The following is a 21,027-nucleotide window of genomic DNA, read 5'->3' on the forward strand; positions in this document are numbered from 1 at the left end:
GTGTGGGGGGTGATTATCTCCCCGTTTATTCCTCAGGCTGAAGTGTTTTCTCCTTCCCTCTGAGTGGGATCAGCTCGTTACGCCGCTCGCCCGTAAATGCCTCTTAATGATGACTGAATGAACTTCTTATCCCGTCAGCCACTAATGGACGGATTCCTCTGCCGTCCTTTCAGGAGTCGAACCGGCTTGCAGCGGTTATCGCTCAGATGTTTCGCCGTTCTTGGCAGGGATGCTTATCCCCGGCCGAGATTACCCTCGGCCGTCCTGAGTGGAGGCGACTCGTTGCTAATGCAGATCTCTGAGCGGTTAGCTGGGGGTGCTAAGTGCCGGTGTTTAGCGTCCAAAAGCCAAGTCTCTCTGTTTGTTTTGTTTGAAAATGGCTTCTTAGCGTTTTATAGTAAAGCTCCTATGATACAGTTTCTATCAAGCCCTTTAATCATCCACTCCTGCTTGCGGACCAGGTCAGAGGTCTCCGGTAAAAGGCACTAATGCATGCAGCCGAGAGCAAATGTTCAGCCACGGACTCTAATGTGGACTTTGAGCTGCCCTGAATGAGCCGCAGCGTAACGCACTTTACGTCTTTAATAAATGTCTCTTTATGCTGCTTTATCAGCCGTCTCTGTGTAGATCAGTTAGAGGGCGACTCGTGTGACGCTGATCAGTCCAACGACCTGGACCTGTGAAATGGTGCTAATTAAAATCCTTGCTTCTTGTGCTGGATAATGAACTCTGATACATGCTTTACATATGATACACACTCTGTGTACTGTGTATATTGTGCTGTAGTACCTTGTATATATTGTACTGTAGTACCTTGTATATATTGTGCTGTAGTACCTTGTATATATTGTACTGTAGTACCTTGTATATATTGTGCTGTAGTACCTTGTATATATTGTACTGTAGTACCTTGTATATATTGTACTGTAGCACCTTGTATATATTGTGCTGTAGTACCTTGTATATATTGTGCTGTAGTACCTTGTATATATTGTACTGTAGTACCTTGTATATATTGTACTGTAGCACCTTGTATATATTGTGCTGTAGTACCTTGTATATATTGTACTGTAGCACCTTGTATATATTGTACTGTAGCACCTTGTATATATTGTGCTGTAGTACCTTGTATATATTGTACTGTAGCACCTTGTATATATTGTACTGTAGTACCTTGTATATATTGTGTGCTGTAGCACCTTGTATATATTGTGCTGTAGTACCTTGTATATATTGTGTGCTGTAGCACCTTGTATATATTGTACTGTAGTACCTTGTATATATTGTGCTGTAGCACCTTGTATATATTGTACTGTAGTACCTTGTATATATTGTACTGTAGCACCTTGTATATATTGTGCTGTAGTACCTTGTATATATTGTACTGTAGTACCTTGTATATATTGTGTGCTGTAGCACCTTGTATATATTGTGTGCTGTAGTACCTTGTATATATTGTGCTGTAGCACCTTGTATATTGTGCTGTAGTACCTTGTATATATTGTACTGTAGCACCTTGTATATATTGTGCTGTAGTACCTTGTATATATTGTGCTGTAGTACCTTGTATATATTGTGCTGTAGCACCTTGTATATATTGTACTGTAGTACCTTGTATATATTGTGTGCTGTAGCACCTTGTATATATTGTACTGTAGCACCTTGTATATATTGTGCTGTAGTACCTTGTATATATTGTGTGCTGTAGTACCTTGTATATATTGTGCTGTAGTACCTTGTATATATTGTACTGTAGCACCTTGTATATATTGTGCTGTAGCACTTGTATATATTGTGTGCTGTAGTATCTTGTATATTGTGCTGTAGCACCTTGTATATTGTGTGCTGTAGTATCTTGTATATATTGTGCTGTAGCACCTTGTATATATTGTGCTGTAGTACCTTGTATATATTGTGTGCTGTAGTACCTTGTATATATTGTACTGTAGTACCTTGTATATATTGTGTGCTGTAGCACCTTGTATATATTGTGTGCTGTAGTACCTTGTATATATTGTGCTGTAGCACCTTGTATATATTGTACTGTAGTACCTTGTATATATTGTGTGCTGTAGCACCTTGTATATATTGCTGTAGTACCTTGTATATATTGTACTGTAGCACCTTGTATATATTGTGTGCTGTAGCACCTTGTATATATTGTACTGTAGTACCTTGTATATATTGTGTGCTGTAGCACCTTGTATATATTGTGTGCTGTAGCACCTTGTATATATTGTACTGTAGTACCTTGTATATATTGTGTGCTGTAGCACCTTGTATATATTGTGCTGTAGTACCTTGTATATATTGTGCTGTAGTACCTTGTATATATTGTGCTGTAGTACCTTGTATATATTGTACTGTAGTACCTTGTATATATTGTGCTGTAGTACCTTGTATATATTGTACTGTAGTACCTTGTATATATTGTGCTGTAGCACCTTGTATATATTGTGCTGTAGTACCTTGTATATATTGTACTGTAGTACCTTGTATATATTGTGCTGTAGCACCTTGTATATATTGTACTGTAGTACCTTGTATATATTGTACTGTAGCACCTTGTATATATTGTGCTGTAGTACCTTGTATATATTGTGTGCTGTAGTACCTTGTATATATTGTGCTGTAGTACCTTGTATATATTGTGCTGTAGTACCTTGTATATATTGTGCTGTAGTACCTTGTATATATTGTACTGTAGCACCTTGTATATATTGTACTGTAGCACCCTAGTTGATTGAGCTCTGGTCTTTTCCATCAGGGATTTCTGCCTGGATCACCGTCAACTTCCTCACTGGTGAGAATTCAACACACACTCACTACCAGAACACAACCAGAAGTCTGATGTCAGCAGAGACATTTGAGTTCTTGGTGCTGCTCCTTGGAAGGTCTCTGTAAGTTTGTCCAAGTCAGGGCAGAAATTTTGAAATGAATCCCAGTCTGTGCAACTGACTTTCACCCAGGAGGAGACTGGTGTTGGTTTCAGGTGTAAAACAAAAAGTCAACATTTATTATTTTTAGTGAGGTTAATGTCAGTAATGTAGTTATTGTAACTCTTTCCTGAACCTAACCACATAGCTTTGGTGCCTCACCTTGAACAAACAGCGACATTTCACAACAACCAGTAGTTTCAATCATTTTGGAAGTTTAAACGGACGTTGCGTATTTATTCTTGGTAACTTGACTGTGGAGCCCTACATGTCCAAAAGCGACGCTAGAGGGGACCCGGGGCGTAATAACGGGACACTAGAGGGGACCCGGGGCGTAATAACGGGACACTAGAGGGGACCCGGGGCGTAATAACGCGACGCTAGAGGGGACCCGGGGCGTAATAACGGGACACTAGAGGGGACCCGGGGCGTAATAACGGGACACTAGAGGGGACCCGGGGCGTAATAAAGCGACGCTAGAGGGACCCGGGGCGTAATAAAGCGACGCTAGAGGGGACCCGGGGCGTAATAACGGGACACTAGAGGGGACCGGGGCGTAATAAAGCGACGCTAGAGGGGACCCGGGGCGTAATAACGGGACACTAGAGGGGACCCGGGGCGTAATAACGGGACACTAGAGGGGACCCGGGGCGTAATAAAGCGACGCTAGAGGGGACCCGGGGCGTAATAAAGCGACGCTAGAGGGGACCCGGGGCGTAATAACGGGACACTAGAGGGGACCCGGGGCGTAATAACGGGACACTAGAGGGGACCCGGGGCGTAATAACGGGACACTAGAGGGGACCCGGGGCGTAATAACGGGACACTAGAGTCCAACATGCAGGACCCACCAGGTTTAAAGTGCAGTTTGGGGGTTCAGGTTGGGCATGTAGGTGTCAGTGAGACGCAGGAACAAACGTTTGATTAATGTGGAACAGAAATAGTGATTACCTGTTATTGGATTATAGTGCAGCTCTCTCTCTCTTCCCCCAGGTGATCTTCACAGTGCTGACTCGCCCACGGTGGGGATGCTGGATTTGGGGGGCGGGTCTACTCAGATCACCTTCAGCCCTCAGGACGAGGTGAGGACGACACAGAGAGAGAGAGAGAGAGAGAGAGAGAGAGAGAGAGACGACCCCCCCCCTCAGTCAGAGTGAAGGCGACTCTGTCAAACTACCAAGATGGCGCTCCATTTTAGAGGCTTTAATCTGTAAATGCCTCGCTAATCCTAAATAAACACCCTCACACATGGGGGGGGTAGAAAGGAAGAAAGGGAGGCTGCTTGTTATGTAGGTCAGGGTTTGTACACGAAGGATTGGAGAGCAGTTCACCAGCAGTCATCACTCAGACGGTCAGGTCACCGCACGCCGCTGCAGCAATAACACTGATGATGATGATAAATCAGGTGTCCGTGAGGAAGACCTGACGAGACGGTGAAGGTGTTTGACTCTCTGCTCTCTGTGCAGAAGACCATCCAGACCTCACCCATCGACTACATCAGGTCCTTCCGGATGTTCAACGTCACACACACTGTGTACACCCACAGGTACGCCCCCCCCCCCCGTGTCTAATGAACCGCCTTTAACCTGATCTCTGCCGGTCTCCATGGTAACCCGCTCCCTCCTGTCTGCAGCTATCTGGGACTGGGTCTGATGTCGGCTCGACTCGCCGTCTTAGGAGGCGTCGACGCTTCGCCCTGTACGTTCCTTACTCGTTTTCCTTCCTGTTTTTCAGCCCCCCCCTCCAGATAAATAAGCCATTATCTAATCTTTTAATAACAGCGAGATTAATGCCTCGCCTGCTGCCAGCTGTTGCTGCGATTTAGCTGCTGTAAGAAGCTGCACACAGACCCGCCCTGCTGCCTGCGCATGGCCAGAGCGTGGACAAAATAAGGGGAACACCATTAGCCTCTTTAATACAGCAGCTCCCTCTGTGTGTCTGTGTGAGCAGTGGGGGGCAGCACTGAGCTGGTCAGCCCCTGCCTCGCTCCGGAGTACTCGGGCAGGTGGGAGCACGTCGACGTCGTCTACACTGTGAAGGGACAGAAGGCAGGTACGGTGCGCGCGGTGATTTGGTCGGTTGGTTTACCCATCATGCAGCGGGAGCGTGTAGGAACCTTGCGGCTGTGTGTGTTTCAGGGGAGCCGGTTTACGAGGCGTGTCTGAACAAAGTGGAGAAGGTTCTGTACAGGAAGGTGGTGAGAGCGTCCGAAGCGGCAGACGTGGAGTTCTACGCCTTCTCCTACTACTACGACCGGGCCGTCGACCTCGGCGCCATCGGTAGGAAGCTAATGCTAATGCTAACACCTGTTTCCTTCAGAAACTCTGGTCACATTTCTACACAGGAGCAGCTCAGAAAAATCATTTTTTCCCAGTAATTTAATTCAAAAAGTGAAACTTTTATATTTTCTGCAGTCATGAAATATTTTTTAGTTTTAATCTTGATGATTTCAGCTCATGGAAATATTGAAATAAATGCTGATTTGAGAACAGCCTTTAGTGAATATTTTATTCTCATTCATCAAGTTTAAATAAAAAAAGGTTGAATTTTTTACTTTAGATGTAAAGAATCTAAAATATAATAAAGTTTCACTTTTTGACTTGAAAATGAGATGCTCCTGTGTTTCACGTGTCGAACATGTCGGACTTCCTGTTTCTCTGCTGTGGGATTGAACCGTTAACGTCAGATGTTTTCTGTGTTCAGAGGAGAAGGACGGAGGAACCATCCGGGTGTCCGATTACACTGAGGCAGCAAAGAGAGGTGAGGCGGCGCCCTCCGGCTGTCAGCGCTCTGAACTGCACGTTGCACTCAGAGCTGAAGCTGTTTTCATTAATCATCTTTAGATCTTTCATTTACTTTTTATTCAAACCTCCCTGATAAATAAGATAAGGTGATATTTCATTAAAAATCTTATTTTCAGTTAATTTATTTTAGTTTTATCTAATTTAATGAAAACTATGAAGTTTGATTGTTTTAATCATCTTAAATTCAAACTGTGGCTCTTTTTTACTGTTTACATCCAAACAGCTGATACATCTAGTGTTTTTCTTTCTGATTTTAAACGCTGCTGTCGAGGTGGAGCTACTTTGATCTGATAGGTGTATATATAAATACACAGGTGCATGTTAGAATTAGAATATTGTGAAAAAGTTCATTTTCCCCGTAATTTAATTCAAAAAGTGAATTTTTGAAAATATTCTAGCTTCATTAGACACAGAGTGAAATATTTCAGGCCTTTTTTTGTTTTGATCTTGATGATCACAGTTTACAGAAATCAAAAATCTCAAAATATTAGAATAATGAATGTTTAATGCAGAGATGTCGACCTTCTGAAAAGGTTCATTTATGCTCTCAGCACTTGGTCGGGGCTCCTTGTGCATTAGTTCCTGCATCAGTGCAGCCTGCGGAGCTGCTGAGGTGCTATGGAGGCCCAGGTTCTTCGGTAGCGGCCTTCAGCTCGACTGTATTGTTGGTCTCTCGCTGTCCCCTTGACCTGAACCCCATAGATCCTCTTTTTATCCTTTATTTATTCAGGGAGCTTCACTGAGGAAGCCCTGATCACAATCACACCTGGAAGTTGCCCAGTACAACCAAAACCATCTAGCTGCAGCTTCAGCTAGATGGTTCGCAACAGAACCCGGGACTGCAGTTCTTTTGCGACAGCGCCATCTAGTGGACTGGTGGTGGTAATGCGCAGCAGCAGGAAAGAAGTTAACCCTGTCTGCTGTCAGCTGTAGGGTTAACCGGTCGACATTCATATAATCGGTAACTTTGGTTTAGGCCATAGACAGTAACATCACTTCCTGTTTAAAGAGGTCACCTGATGTGTTGCAGTCTGCAGCGGCCTCTCCGTCAGTCCTCCACAGAGTCCCTTCCTCTGTCTGGACCTGGTCTACATCTCAGTCCTGCTGCAGGAGCTCGGATTCCCCCCCCACAAACAGCTGAAGGTGAGTAACGGTCTGGGCCACGCTGACCCCCCTGTGTTTGAATCCGGGTCTGACCTGTTGTTTGTTTGTGTGTCAGCTGGCGAGGACGATCCACCAGGTGGAAACCAGCTGGGCTCTGGGGGCAACCTTTCATTACATCGAGTCCCTCAAGAGACACTGAAGCTTTTATTGTGAAAAACCAGAGATCCTGGACCTCCTGAAGACCTCATGCGGCCCCCAAAGCCTCCCTGTGACAGACCGGAAACCCTCCATAAACACTAAGCAGACTCTGCATTAAACCAGTTTAGCAGAAATGAAAACGTTTTCACCTCCTTTAATCTTTGAGTGTTCGGTTATATGTTGAACCTGTTGTTGGATTTTATTATTCTATGTTGTGTCAGCGTGTGTTTGTTTTGAGTCCTTTATATTGACAGTAAATCTGGATTCAGACATGTTTTAACTTTTATTGACCCGAGGTCAGGGGCGACACTCCAGTCTGCTCCCCCGTCCCAGTGAAACCAGTAAACCAGGACGGGGTTCACGTCTCCGACCTCACCACGTTAGACTTGACCTGTTTGTACGACAGCGCTCTGATTGTTTTCTGCTCTGAAGGATCTCCTGTTGAGTTTGGGTCCGATTCAAACGTCTCAACTTTAATAATAATAAAATCTACAGAAGCTGTAAAACGTTTTCAGGCAAACTGTAAAAAGGTTGTGATAACAGAATGTATTTTTGTCTGATTATTTTACACCTGCTACCTAAAACTATCTTTCTTGTGCATTTTAACTTTGTTCAAGAAAATAAACTATTTTGATTATTTACAGTCGATACGTCTTTACTAGTAAATTGTCTTGCTGCTTGTCCGTTACTGTTTATACTGAAATCAATGATTATTTTACAACTGAATACATTTGACGTGAATTCCAGCTGCTGAGTTATGCTAAGCTACTTAGCTTCAGCAGGAGTTTAGCTGGGTTTGTATTCTCCATCGTGAGTCCCGATTGAACTTGTCAAGCGACGCCTCAGGCCTTTAAAATGGCTATTTTTTTTATCTAGCAGTGAGTTCAGCAGCAGCTTCCAGTGCAGTTATGGTGTGTTTCAGGCAACTCGGAAATTTCCAACCATTTCTAGAAAAGTACCATGAACAGAACTTTACGACCCACTTGTGACAAAATACGAGAAGCAGCAGAATGACGTCACATAAACGGATCTTCACCTGTATGTAATCAGAATAAAAAGCTCAGATAGTAAAATCACTGATGTCGTAGTATCAGAATCTGAAATACTTCATTGATCCCTGAGGAGAAATTCTGTAATGTTCAGTGAAACACGCTGGCAGAGTTACTTCAGCTGTGTGCACAAGTCAAGAACCATTATGCACCTGGAAGGGTGGAGCAGTGGATAAGACACATGCCTTGGTGTGAGACCTGTGTTTGATTCCCACTGTGACACATCCATCAACGTGTCCCTGAGCAAGACACTTAACCGCTCGTTGCTCCAGAGACGTGCGACCAGATGTAGCAGCTGCAAGTTGTTTTGGGTAAAGCTACATGAATAATTATTATTGGACAGCTTTAGCGTCGTGAGTTGCGAGGCGTCTGGAACGCAGCATATCTGCTGACTTTAAAGGTTTTCGTTGGTGAAGCATGTCAGGAGGTCAGACTGCAGTCAGGTTCTGAAGATGAGATGCAGCTGCAAGCTTGGAAAATGTTCATGAAGCTCGTGCAAATATGTTTTTGTCCAACTGTCATTTCCAAGAAATCAACCCTCGTCGTTAAGGTCGCCAGTTCCAGTTGTTTTGTACCGTCGATGCTTCCACCTGCTCCCTTTCTGACGAGTCTGATTAAAGTCTTCTGGACTCATTCACAGCTTCACTTCGGTCTCAGAGATGAATATTTATAACTTGGTGGATGATTGAAGCTTCATGATGAGGCGGGAAAAATCCACGATGCGGAAACCAGAGTGGCTGGACAGAGAAATGAAATCTGACCTGTCAGGTTCACCTGGGACAACATGGGCGAGTTCAATCTCAAAACGGCTTCGAGGTATGTTTTCTCCCGTTTGGTGGGCGTGTCACAGGTGCAGTGTTAAAAAAAAAAAGAAAAATCAGCACGCTTGCGCACACAGCGATGTGTTCAAGGCACCACCGTTTCTGTTGAAATAAGGGTTTTGCTACATTTTGTAGGTGCTTAACTTGTAAACATGCCTCAAGGCACTGAACACACCGTCTGCAGCCAAACAGTTCAGACACAAAACTTTTATTCATGTGAACTTTCCCCAACAAACAAGCTCAGATCAGATAAATGAACACGTGTCAGGTCGCTGTGATGTCGCAGCCGACCAGGAAGTAGGCTAATGGATTCACCTGAAAACGTTCACAGCAGCAGCAGAGAAGCTTTGAGCCGAACACACAGTTGTCAGATGTGACAGCAGCTTCGGAAGCAGGAAGAGAGCGAACAGTGGGAGGAACAGGAAGAGGCGGGTCTCAGGTGAGGAGGCGGAGTCTCAGAGGAAGGCGTCGCACCACTCCTTCAGACACTGAGCGCAGGACCCGGCCTGACGGGAGTTTGCTCCGCTGGCGTCTTTCAGCCACTCGGTGAACATCTCTGTGTCTTTCTTCAGCAGCAGGAACTGACCCAGAACCACGTAGGCCTGAAACACAGAGGTCAAAGGTCAGCTTCTCGTTCACAGACCTCTGCAGACGTCCTGGTTTCATTTCAGGAGTGTGTGGTTTAAACTGCCTGCAGTGATTCACCCATTCCACACTTTATCAATTTCAAAGGGTTCAAAATGCTGCTGACAGACTAAACTGCAACAAAGAAAAGACAACAGAACTGAAATTTATATTTACTCATTCGGCAGACGCTTTTTAGCCAAAGTGACATTTGCCAATACAGTAAGAGATCTACTGATCACAGTAGACACTACTAAGAGCTGTTCGTACAGCATCAGTGGGGAAAATACGTAGAGGAAGAAGTAACAGTTAACAAATAGGAGTGTTGTAAGGAGCCAGAAGAAGAGCACAGGAAGTGCATGTCAGAGGTCAGAGGTGTTGTTCTCTGCAGAGTTTTCAGGAGCTTCTTGAAGTTAGAGAGGGACGCCCCTGCTCTGATGGCGTGTGGTAGCTCGTTCCACCATCGTGGTGTCACAGATGAGAACAGGGACTGAGATCGCTTTGTGTGAAGGGATGGCAGAGCCAGGCGGCGTTCGCTGGAGGAGCGTAGCGGCCGAGAAGGAACGTAAGTTTGGATTATGGACCCAGCAGTCTCTCTGTATGCAGCATCAGGGACTTGAGTTTGATTCTGGAGGCCCCAGGGAGCCAGTGGAGTCCTTTTGGGCTGATCAGAAACCAGACGCGCTGCTGCGTTCTGAACCATTTATAGGGGTTTCACCGCACAAGTCCTTATAGGCAAGTCCTGCCGCTCGGCAGCCATCTCGGCAACACCTCCGGGCAGCTACTTCGGACTGACAAGACCGGGCTCCTATCTGACTGAATGGGGAGAGAGCCAGGACTTTCACCAGGACATAAACACTACATGAATACAATCAGCAGGAAAATCTGTTAAAAATCGCTGAAAGAGTTTGTTACGTCCCCGCTGTCTAGGGGTAGGAGAGACGTAAACATAAACCAGATGAATTTGGTATGGGTGGAAAGATTATTATTAAGCAGTCGGATAGACACAAAATAGTCAAACAGAAAATGGGCAAGTGGGTGCTGCGTAAAACAAAGAACCAAATATAACAAAAAGAGATCCCTCCTACGTGGGGGATTACTAAACTACTTGAAAAAAGATAAACAAAAACCTCTCTAGCCGTTGCTCAGAAGTGGAAAAAACACAGGGAGCGCAGCACCCCTAAACCTAGTGTCACTAAACAAATATTTAACTACCAGGTGTGGGTAATCAATCCCTAGCCCAAGTCTGTAGACCACCTACTGGGATCAGCCCAGGTGAGTTACCAACTCTCAGTAACACACAGATCTCACAAACACAGAAGCTGTTTCCACTGAGGATACAGGCACACACAGAGTTCAAGGTTAGGACCAGCGTCAGGGCAAACCACATGGCAAAAGGTAGCTGCCATGAACCAGCAGCAGACCAGCCTATTTGAGGGGGAAGGTACGAAGGCGGTCCTGCAGGCAGCTTGGCGATTGGAGAAGGGGTGGTGTGCCGCTCCAATCAGAATCGTCGGAGATGGGAGGCGGGATCAGCCAGGCTTGCCGAAGTCCAGCCAATCCCCCGCCTCACAGTGGAACACATGCAGGGAGAAACACAGGCAGCAGTGACACACAGACGGCTGCTCTCGGCAGCCGTAACACTCCCCCCCATAAAATACAGACTATAAGGTTTGAAATGAAGTCAGATCACTACATAATGCACATCTCTATACATCATTCTCACAGCCTAGATAATGCGTCAGCGATCACATTTTCGGTCCCTTTCTTGTGGCGTATCTCGAGGTTGTAATCCTGTACAATCAGAGCCCAGCGCATAAGCCGTTGGTTCTGATTGTACATGCGGGAAAGGAACACAAGTGGGTTATGATCCGTGTAAACTACTACGGGCAGAGAACTAGACCCAACGTACACCTCAAAGTGTTGCAAGGCCAACAACAAAGCAAGAGTCTCTTTCTCAATGGTAGAATAATGGAGTTGATGTTTGTTAAACTTCTTGGAGTAATAGCACACCGGACGGTCCACTCTGTCAGTACCACTCTGGAGCAGGACAGCGCCAGCCCCCACTGCACTGGCATCCACCTCTAGCTTAAATGGCTTAGCCAAGTCCGGGGCAGCTAACACAGGGGCATGACACAATAACGCCTTGGCGCTGTCAAACGCCATCTGACACTCTGGGGTCCACACGAAATCAACCTTGGGGCTAAGCAGCTGTGTTAACGGCTGCACTACAGTAGAAAAGTTCCTACAGAAACCTCTGTAGTAACCGGCCATGCCTAGAAAAGAGCGAAGTGCCCGACGCGTAGCTGGGACAGGACAGGCACTCACCGCAGCAACCTTAGCCTCGACAGGGCGAACCTGTCCCTGTCCAACCTGTTTTCCCAAGTATGTGACGGTGGCTTTACCAAACTCACATTTGGCTAGATTCAGGGTGAGATTGGCCTGGGCAAGACGGTCAAAAACCTGCGTAAGGAGAAGCAGGTGCTCCTCCCAAGTGTCGGTGTAGAGTACTAGGTCGTCCAAGTACGCGCTACAGTTACTGACACCAGCTAACACAGTGTTTAGCTAACGTTGGAACGTGGCGGGCGCATTGCACATACCAAAGGGCATGACGGTATACTGCAGGAAGTGATCGGGGGTAACAAACGCAGAAACATTGGAGGCACGCTCGGTCAACGGGACTTGCCAGTAGCCTTTTAACAGGTCCAATTTACTGACAACACGGGCATTTCCCAAATTGTCGACACAGTCCTCCATGCGGGGCAATGGGTATGAGTCGCGCACTGTGACAGAGTTAACCTTCCTGAAATCTGTGATAAAACGCGGTGAACCATCAGACTTCGCTTCAACTAAACAAGGGGAGCTCCATGGGCTTGAGCTGGGTACAGCTAAACCGTGTTGGAGGAGGTACTGGATTTCTCCCTTCATTAACTCACGCTTGTTTTGGTTAGCACGGTACGGGTGAACTTTAATGGGCCGGGGGTCTGTCAGCTCAACATCATGCTCAATAACATGAGTTCTGGTCGGGATGTCACAAAATAGACACAAGAATTGGTCAACTAGCTGCATTACGTCCTGTTGGGCTGCAGCAGGCAAGTGCTGTAACTGGCTCGGCAGAGTTTGCAAGGCTTCGGTGTTGAGGAGCCGGGCGCTCGGATGCTCCGGATGACGCGGCCGCAGGTCATCAGGATCGGGCGCGGATGCAGGCTCTGTAACAATTACTGCCACAACAGCGGGGACGGGCGTAGCGGTTGACGAGGTGGACTCATTTCCCTTAACCGGAACTGTATCTCTGTCTCTAGCGTGGTATAGCTTCATCATATTTATATGACAGACCCGGGTTTTCTTCCTACTCTCGGGAGTACTAATCACATAATCCGTGTCACTTAGACGCTCACGGACTTCATAAGGTCCAGAAAACCTAGCAGAAAGGGACGAACCTGTAACAGGTAGTAGGGTTAATACCTTATCGCCTACATGAAAACGTCGGGACACCGTAGAACGATCGTAGCGGGCTTTCATCACTGCTTGTGACGCAGAGAGGAACTGCTTGGCGGTGGCATTAGCTTGATGCAAGCGTTCTCTGAACTGACTAACGTAGTCTAATAGGTTGCGGGGGCACACACACTCACGAGACAGGAACTGATCATGCAGCACTTTAAGTGGCCCGCGGGTGTGTGTGCAAACACGAGCTGTGCTGGACTAAACCCTAATGATTCTTGCACCGCATCACGAGCAGCAAACAGCACAAAGGTAGCTGCCCTGAACCAGCAGCAGACCAGCCTATTTGAGGGGGAAGGTACGAAGGCGGTCCTGCAGGCAGCTTGGCGATTGGAGAAGGGGTGGTGTGCCGCTCCAATCAGAATCGTCGGAGATGGGAGGCGGGATCAGCCAGGCTTGCCGAAGTCCAGCCAATCCCCCGCCTCACAGTGTACCACATGCAGGGAGAAACACAGGCAGCAGTGACACACAGACGGCTGCTCTCGGCAGCCGTAACAGAGTTTGACAACTTTGCCCCAAAATAAGGTTTAAAAAGCATTTTTCCCGACCGGTTATACTTCGACTGCGCATGAGTCTCTGGAGACAGCAGCAACATGGTCTGAAAAGGACAGCTGGTCATCAATCATGAAGTTTCTCACCGCCCTGGTTGGAGAGATGGTTGAGGAGTTTGTAGTTTGATGTTATGGTGGATAGATTGCTTGGTTTAGTTGAAGGTGGCGAGCCGTCATCCATGCAGATATGTCTGATAGACGGTCCGTGATCCGCGCCAAGATGTTGGCGTCATCGGGCAGGAAGGATAGGTAGAGTTGAGTATCGTCTGCGTAGCAGTGGTCCATATTCTGCTCCTTGCTGTATGAGCTGATTTCTTTTTCTAATTTAACCACTTCTGATTTTTATTATTAGGTTTAACTCCTGATGTTTTTAAATGCGCTATATAAATAAAGGTGACTGCACTTGCTCCCTGCAGCCTGCGGGGGGCGCTACACATGGCTTTGGTTATAGTTGGTGTGTTTTCTCTACCTTGTCGAAGCCCTGCTGCTCCAGCTTCTTCCCCAGGATCTCTCCGATGCCCGACAGAGCCGTCACAGACTTGTCTCCCATCGGCTCGCCCACAAAGTCCCGGTGCTTCTGAGACGTCGTGGACATCCTGGAAGACATGAACAGACGCTAGCAGTTAATTGTTTATTCAGTCATCAAAAAACAGTCATTGTAAACTCAAACACTAGATAGTGACTGAAAAGGCTTATTATATTATTATATTATTATATACTGGGTGTTTTTTATCTGCAACTGAAGAATCAGACGAGCTGCTTCACACACTGTAACTTCAGGTGCTCATTTTATTAATCTGTCCAAGAAAACTCTTTTAAACCTTTTAAAAGTAAATCTCTTTTTTTTTTTCTATTTACTCTGAAGACATTTCAATCATTTCAATTTGTTTCTTCAATCTTTTACATTTAATTATATTACATATTTTTTTATTATGCAAATAAACCTTTTATTTGTTATTTAGCATTTCTTGTGCACTATGTTTCAGAACATTTAACAGATGCTTTCACATGGAGGGGACATGTCCCCACCGTCCTCGCAGTAAATGACATCTATGAACCTGCTGGTGAATGAATTTCCTGCTGATCAACAGTAGTCCAACAGAAAAAGTCTTAATTAAATGGCCCCTTTTATCAGAACATAATTAACTTTTAAAAAAGGCTGGAAAAGTTTTATTTTCAGAAAACTTCATCTTAAATCATCATACATCTTAATTTCTACATTTCTGTCTTCAAACTTCAGAATTCATCTTTCTGCTTTAACATTTAGCTTCTGTCCGGTCTGCCCTCTGCTCGTACTGAATAATCTCTACGGACTCTACACACCCAATGACTGACGTGCAAAACCTAAAACTGGACCAACTTTCTCCAACCTTCTTTAACCTCTAAAGGACGATATCATGGACATTTCCAAAGACACATGCGAGTGTTCAAGTGTTCAAAACTGTTTGAAACCAAGTCTTTATCTTTTAATATCACTGAGCGGCTTTCAGCAGTCTGTCTCCACTGCAGTGTTCCTACCTCCACCTTCCCTCTTTAACCTCTCACCTCCGTCTGTTCACCAACACGAAATGTTTGTTTAAGTTTATATATTACATATCCTGCCTGCTTACATTTAAATTACGGTTTAATATTTATTATAAACTAAAGTTTGTTTCAGATGCAGTGGTGGAAATACTACTGTAGTAAAAGTACTAGTACTACACTGTGAAGATACCTTAGGACAAGTCAAAGGTTCTGTATTCCAATGTTCGTTCAGTAAAAGTACTAATACGACTCTGTGAAAATACTCCAGGACAAGTAAAAGTATGCAGCAACATGTACAGTATGACAGTAAGTATCGCAGTAAAAGTACTCGTGTTGCAGTAAAATGTTCTCTGAGGTGTATTTACTACAGCTGTTCAGGTGTGACGTCACCTCCCACCTGATCGTTCTGATTGGTTAATCCACTAATGATTTCAGATTTCTTTCCATGAACTGACTGATTTTTGGTTCCAGAACAACAAGCTGGAGTCTCAGGGGAACCGGACTGCGGGCTCCTGCTGGACTCGGTTCGGTTCAGAAAGACTGTACCTGCTGGTCTGGACCTGCTGAAGCTGGAGCCGGGTTCACGTGCTGGAGGTTCGGACACACGGACAGAGGCTGCAGAGAGACACACAGTTCAAAGTTCTGCAGAAACTCTGTGAGCGGAAACAGGCCGCATCTCGTTCCTGTCTGAAGAGCAGGTGAGTTACCTGCGGCGGCCCCGAGCGGCTCGACTCACCTGAGCTCAGGAAACACATGAGACTTCAGAGCAGCGCCGACAGAAAGGCGTTTTATTCTGAAACCAGGAAGTACCAGCTACACAGACTGACGCTCTGAGCCTGACGTCACGACGCAGATGGTCAAAGATGGTTTGTGTTGAAGATGCGTCACTACGACCTGCAGACTATTGATCCACTCTTTCCTGCTTCCTGGTGTAGTTTTCTCTCCTCTGGTAGTCATGACATTGAAGCTCACCTCATTCATTTATTGTCATCAAGGTAATTTTTCATTTTTAAACAACACAAGTTTGTATAAAGAAAAGAAAGTTCGTAGTCCCTTAATGTCACACACACAAAACTTAACAGATAATCAAATGTTAAATCAAAACTACCGCACACTGAAATGGCTTTACTATATTTATTGTGAATAACGTGTTTTGCCTTCTGATTCTATGGCGTCTTCAGGTTCCCGCAGTGAAATTGCAAAAACACACAGGTGTGCTAAATAGGCAATGTGTAGGTCAGATGCCAGTAATCCCAATTTCCATTTTTTTATATTACATTTTTTAAAATGTATTTTCATTTGAATAAAAATAAACACTATAACACAAACGTCATAAATATGATCACCATCACAAAATATATAGAGAGAAATATACATAAGTCACAAGAATCACATTGTTTTACACAAGTCCATAAAAAGACTAATATGAACTATTAAGGACCTTAGGACAGATAACCTGTAGGTCCTACCTCTGTCCCTCTGCCACTGAACGGAAGGGCCAGGGGCCCAGGATCTCAACTTACCCTGAAGGTGAAAATCACCTCTGATAAATGTCTAATCATAATCACCACAGCTCAATCATCAGACGCAGCGGTTTACATAAAGTAATATAAAATAAAAGTTACAGTTACAAAACATACACAACTTATACAAAATAAGCATTATAGGTTAAAAAATCAAGACTTAAAATGCAATTAACAAATTTACAAATATATATCATTTAAACTATGATATATAAATATCAGTCAATAACATAACTATCTATCAAAATTAGCTAATATTATTGATTTTCTTTCATTTTGTTTCAGGTTGAACCAACTGAATTCATTTAAAACTCTTCCACAAACAAGCAGAAGTTCTTCTTTATAAATTGGAGTTCAGAGTGAGACCTCATCCACACTTTAAGCTCTTTGTTAGACATTCCTCAGAATCCCTTAATTATCTGCAAACAAAGGACAGTGAAAAATATGACCCACTTCATTTTTTGGATGATTAGGTACATAGATTCAGCATACAGGTAATCTCCAAATGTTACTGAATTTTATAAGAAAACTTTGTTTCTTATTATTGTAAAACCCCTGCAGACTCATGATTTCGTCATGAGGTCTGTGAAGTATAGTTATGTTTGGTGTGTTATTTGTAAGCACATATTAGCAGAGGACTGTATCAATCTGAAAAATATCTGAATTGTTGTATTTGTCAGTAGCTGCATTTGCTGATTATTAAGTAAACAATTCAAATTCTTCAGAGTTTGACAGAGTTTGGCCTGAACTTTTTTCTTGACCCAGTTCTCTTTAGCAGGGTGGTGGGCTTAAGTACAGTCACCTGTCAGTTTAATATATCTAAAGACTTAAGGCAATAGTACTGTATGTTTTAAGTCTTGAATGGGGAGAAAGTGGACCACATACTGTTCACTTACCTGAATATCTCCTTGGTTATCGGTCAAAGTGCATGATGCATGAAAAGAACTGTAACTAGATATTTGCTGAATCACTGTTACCTTAAACTGAAGAACCAGGATTATTTGGTTCCTTATTGAACCTGTATGGTGACATAAATTTTAGATAATGACAAAATCAAGACATGAAATCAACGAGTCACACTCTCAAAGGGAAAAACCACGCTCTGGAATAAAAATGGAAAATAGTCCCATTAGATTTCAACATGCATAATTCAATTCAATTTTATTTATATAGCGCCAAATCACAACAACAGCGCTTTTCATAAAAGAGCAGGTCTAGACCGTACTCTATGATGCTATTTACAGAAGCCCAACAGTTCCCACCAAGAGCAGCACTAGGAGACAGAGGCAAGGAAAAACTTCCTTTTAAGAGGCAGAAACCTCGAGCAGAACCATGGCTCAGGGTGGGCGACCATCTGTCTCCACCGGTTGGGGTGAAGGAGAGAGAGAGAGAGAGAAAGAGAGAGAGAGAGAGAGAGAGAAGGCAGCCTACACAATATCCACCAGAGGTACAGACAGTAAAGGTGATGTTGCTATAGACTAAATGAAAATGGTACAGAGATTTATAGTAGTGTTAATGGTAACAGTCGTATGTTAATGATTATAATAACAATAATAAGACTAGAACTGGAACCTGGAACCTGGTTCCACAGGAGAGCTTGATAGCTGAACGCTCTGGCTCCTAGTCTACTTTTGGAGACTCGGAACCACAAGTAACCCTGCATTCTGGGAGCACAGTGCTCTGGTGGTGTAGTAAGGTACTATGAGCTCTTTCAGATAAGATGGTGCCTGACCATTAGAGCTTTGTAGGTAAGAAGATGATTTTAAATTCTATTCTGGATTTTACTGGAAGCCAATGGAAAGAAGCTAAAACAGGAGAAATGTGATCTCTTTTCCTGGTTCCTGTCAGAACACGTGCTGCAGCATTCTGGATCAGCTGAAGAGTCTTAATGGACTTTTTCGAGCAGCCTGATAATAAAGAATTGCAGTAATCCAGCCTAGAAGTAACAAATGCATGGACTAGTTTTTCTGCATCATTTTTTGACAGGATGTTCCTGATTTTCGCAATATTACGTAGGTGAAAAAAGGCGGTCCTTGAAATTTGCTTAATGTGAGACTTAAACGACATGTCCTGATCAAAGATGACTCCAAGATTCCTCACAGTGGTGCTGGAGGCCAGGGCGATGCCATCCAGGGAAACTATATCTTTAGATAATGCATCACGGAGGTGCTTGGGCCCCAGAACAATAACTTCAGTTTTATCTGAGTTTAACATGAGAAAATTACATGTCATCCAGGTTTTAACATCCTGAAGGCACATTTGAAGTTTAGCTAACTGATGAGTTTCATCTGGTTTGATCGATAGATATAACTGAGTATCATCTGCATAACAATGAAATCTTATGGAATATTTCCTGATAATATTGCCTAAAGGAAGCATATAAAGTGAAGAGGATTGGTCCGAGGACAGATCCTTGAGGAACTCCATGACTAACTTTGGTGTGCATGGAGGACTCATCGTTAACATGTACAAACTGAAATTGATCTGATAAATAGGACTTAAACCAGCTTAGAGCGGTTCCTTTAATGCCAATGAAATGTTCCAGTCACTGCAATAGGATCTGATGGTCAATGGTATCAAATGCAGCACTAAGATCTAATAAAACCAGTACAGAGACAAGTCCTTTGTCTGATGCATAAGGAGGTCGTTAGTAATTTTCACCAGTGCTGTCTCTGTGCTATGATGAGCTCTAAATCCTGACTGAAAATCCTCAAATAAACTATTGCTCTGTAGAAAGTCACCAGCTGTTTAGCAACTGCTTTCTCCAGAACCTTACAGAGAAATGGAAGGTTAGATATAGGTCTATAGTTGGCTAAAACATCCGGATCAAGTTTGGGCTTTTTCAGAAGAGGTTTAATTACAGCTACTTTAAAGTACTGTGGTACATAGCCTGTTGATAAAGTAGATTGATCTATCTAGTATAGAGGTGCTGACTAAGGGTAAAACATCTTTAAGCAGCCTAGTCGGGACGGGGTCTAAGAGGCAGGTTGATGGTTTAGATGAAGAAATTATTGAAGTTAGTTGGTAAAGATTGAGTGAAGCAAAACAGTCTAAACATGTATCTGGTTCTACAGCTGTTTCTAAGGTTCCTGAGTTAAGAGATAAGTCGGTGCCAGTTGAGGGCAGGTCTTGGTGAATTTTGTTTCTAATAGCTAGAATTTTATCATTAAAGAAGCTCATGAAATCGTAACTACTGAGAGCTATGGGAATACTTGGCTCAATAGAGCTGTGACTCTCTGTCAGCCTGGCTACAGTGCTGAAAAACCTGGGGTTGTTCCTATTTTCCTCTATTAATGACGAGTAGTACGCTGCTCTGGCATTACGGAGGGCCTTCCTATAAGTTTTAAGACTATCTTGCCTTAATAGGTAGGATGATCATGTCCACATGAATCAGCTGACAGGAAGCCTCAGCAACACTTGGGATCCTGTAGCGCAAATGAAAACATGAGTCGGCAGGAAGGAAGTCATCCACAGCCAAATACTACCTACACATAGGAAGGCAGGTCCTGAAAAGTCAGCTGAATGGGAAGAACAAGATCCATGCCATCAACAAATACGCCTGCCAGTCGTCAGATACCCAGCTGGTAAAAGAAACTGGCCAGAGGAGGAGATAGAGGCCCTGACATCAGACAAGAAAGCTCCTAACAATGCATGTAGGGTTTCACCCCCAAACTGGGAGAGTGGCTCCAGTAGATTCCAGCACAACATCTGATGTCTCTGTCCGAGGAGTGCAGTCCTGGGAACATCTAAGGACTGCATAGAACCCTCACACTCCAGGCCTCCTGGCGGAGGACCAGAGCTTAAGGGACGACACATAACACCCAGCAAGGGGTGAAAGGGGGATTTATACATGTGTGTATATATTAATTTGTTTTAGAATCTGTGAAACAAATAGAAAAAGTTATTTACACATTCTCTTCCCTGTAAATTTTAGTGCCCACCATGCAAGCAAGACACAGTCAATCTGCACCTGTGTGGTGGAAACAAGGGAGGATGCCTGATCAAAGAGGGGAATGATGCTATAGGAGAAAGGATTACTACTTCCAGGTCCAGGCACAGCTGAGTACTGAGACAGAGAATTTATATTTTATCTTTTGAGATGATGTGATTTCCAAAGAAACTGTATCACTCCAGAAGTTGGGGCAGCAAGTAACAAACTAACATGTTGATATGTAATATGAAATGAAATACAACTGAAAACATTGAAATGACCGTAACTTTTTTTGTCAATCAGATGTATATTGAGAAAATTAAATAACATAGAGAAGATTAAATTATACAACAAAAGGTATTAGTGGTTATTTATTTACAAGAACTATTAATATTTATTGAAGTAGAAAAAAACAGAGACTCAATGATTCAGCTGGGCCAGATCACTCAGGGACCTTTCAC

The 21,027-nt window shown here is 44.0% G+C and overlaps 2 protein-coding genes across 3 annotated transcripts in view; one reads left to right on the forward strand and one right to left on the reverse strand.

Annotated features, from left to right (window-relative positions):
* Positions 1-7,688, forward strand: part of LOC119911360 (ectonucleoside triphosphate diphosphohydrolase 6-like) — an 18,980-nt gene extending 11,292 nt beyond the window's left edge. The window contains exons 6-14 of the mRNA XM_038730227.1: positions 2,768-2,803; positions 3,930-4,018; positions 4,403-4,482; positions 4,570-4,634; positions 4,887-4,988; positions 5,075-5,215; positions 5,640-5,696; positions 6,771-6,883; positions 6,960-7,688. Of these exons, the coding sequence (XP_038586155.1) occupies positions 2,768-2,803; positions 3,930-4,018; positions 4,403-4,482; positions 4,570-4,634; positions 4,887-4,988; positions 5,075-5,215; positions 5,640-5,696; positions 6,771-6,883; positions 6,960-7,043 (767 nt within the window). The 3' untranslated portion in view covers positions 7,044-7,688. The remainder of the gene's footprint in view (positions 1-2,767; positions 2,804-3,929; positions 4,019-4,402; positions 4,483-4,569; positions 4,635-4,886; positions 4,989-5,074; positions 5,216-5,639; positions 5,697-6,770; positions 6,884-6,959) is intronic.
* A 1,416-nt stretch (positions 7,689-9,104) lies between these two features.
* Positions 9,105-15,953, reverse strand: LOC119911417 (barrier-to-autointegration factor-like). 2 transcript variants are annotated; one of them, XM_038730312.1, is made up of 4 exons: positions 15,849-15,953; positions 15,659-15,727; positions 14,058-14,184; positions 9,105-9,514 (listed from the first exon to the last, which is right to left on the reverse strand). In XM_038730312.1, the coding sequence occupies exons 3-4, from the start codon at positions 14,181-14,183 to the stop codon at positions 9,368-9,370; spliced, it is 273 nt and encodes a 90-aa protein (XP_038586240.1). In that variant the 5' UTR covers position 14,184; positions 15,659-15,727; positions 15,849-15,953; the 3' UTR covers positions 9,105-9,367. The 2 variants fall into 2 exon arrangements, with proteins under 2 accessions (XP_038586240.1, XP_038586241.1); XM_038730313.1 differs by lacking the exon at positions 15,849-15,953 and having other exon boundaries at positions 15,659-15,802.
* Positions 15,954-21,027: the final 5,074 nt, after the last annotated feature.

This window comes from Micropterus salmoides, unplaced genomic scaffold, assembly GCF_014851395.1.
Source record: "Micropterus salmoides isolate LMB-PRFRI ecotype aquatic unplaced genomic scaffold, ASM1485139v1 Ms_hic_scaffold_2, whole genome shotgun sequence".
Classification (NCBI taxonomy): Eukaryota; Metazoa; Chordata; class Actinopteri; order Centrarchiformes; family Centrarchidae; genus Micropterus; species Micropterus salmoides.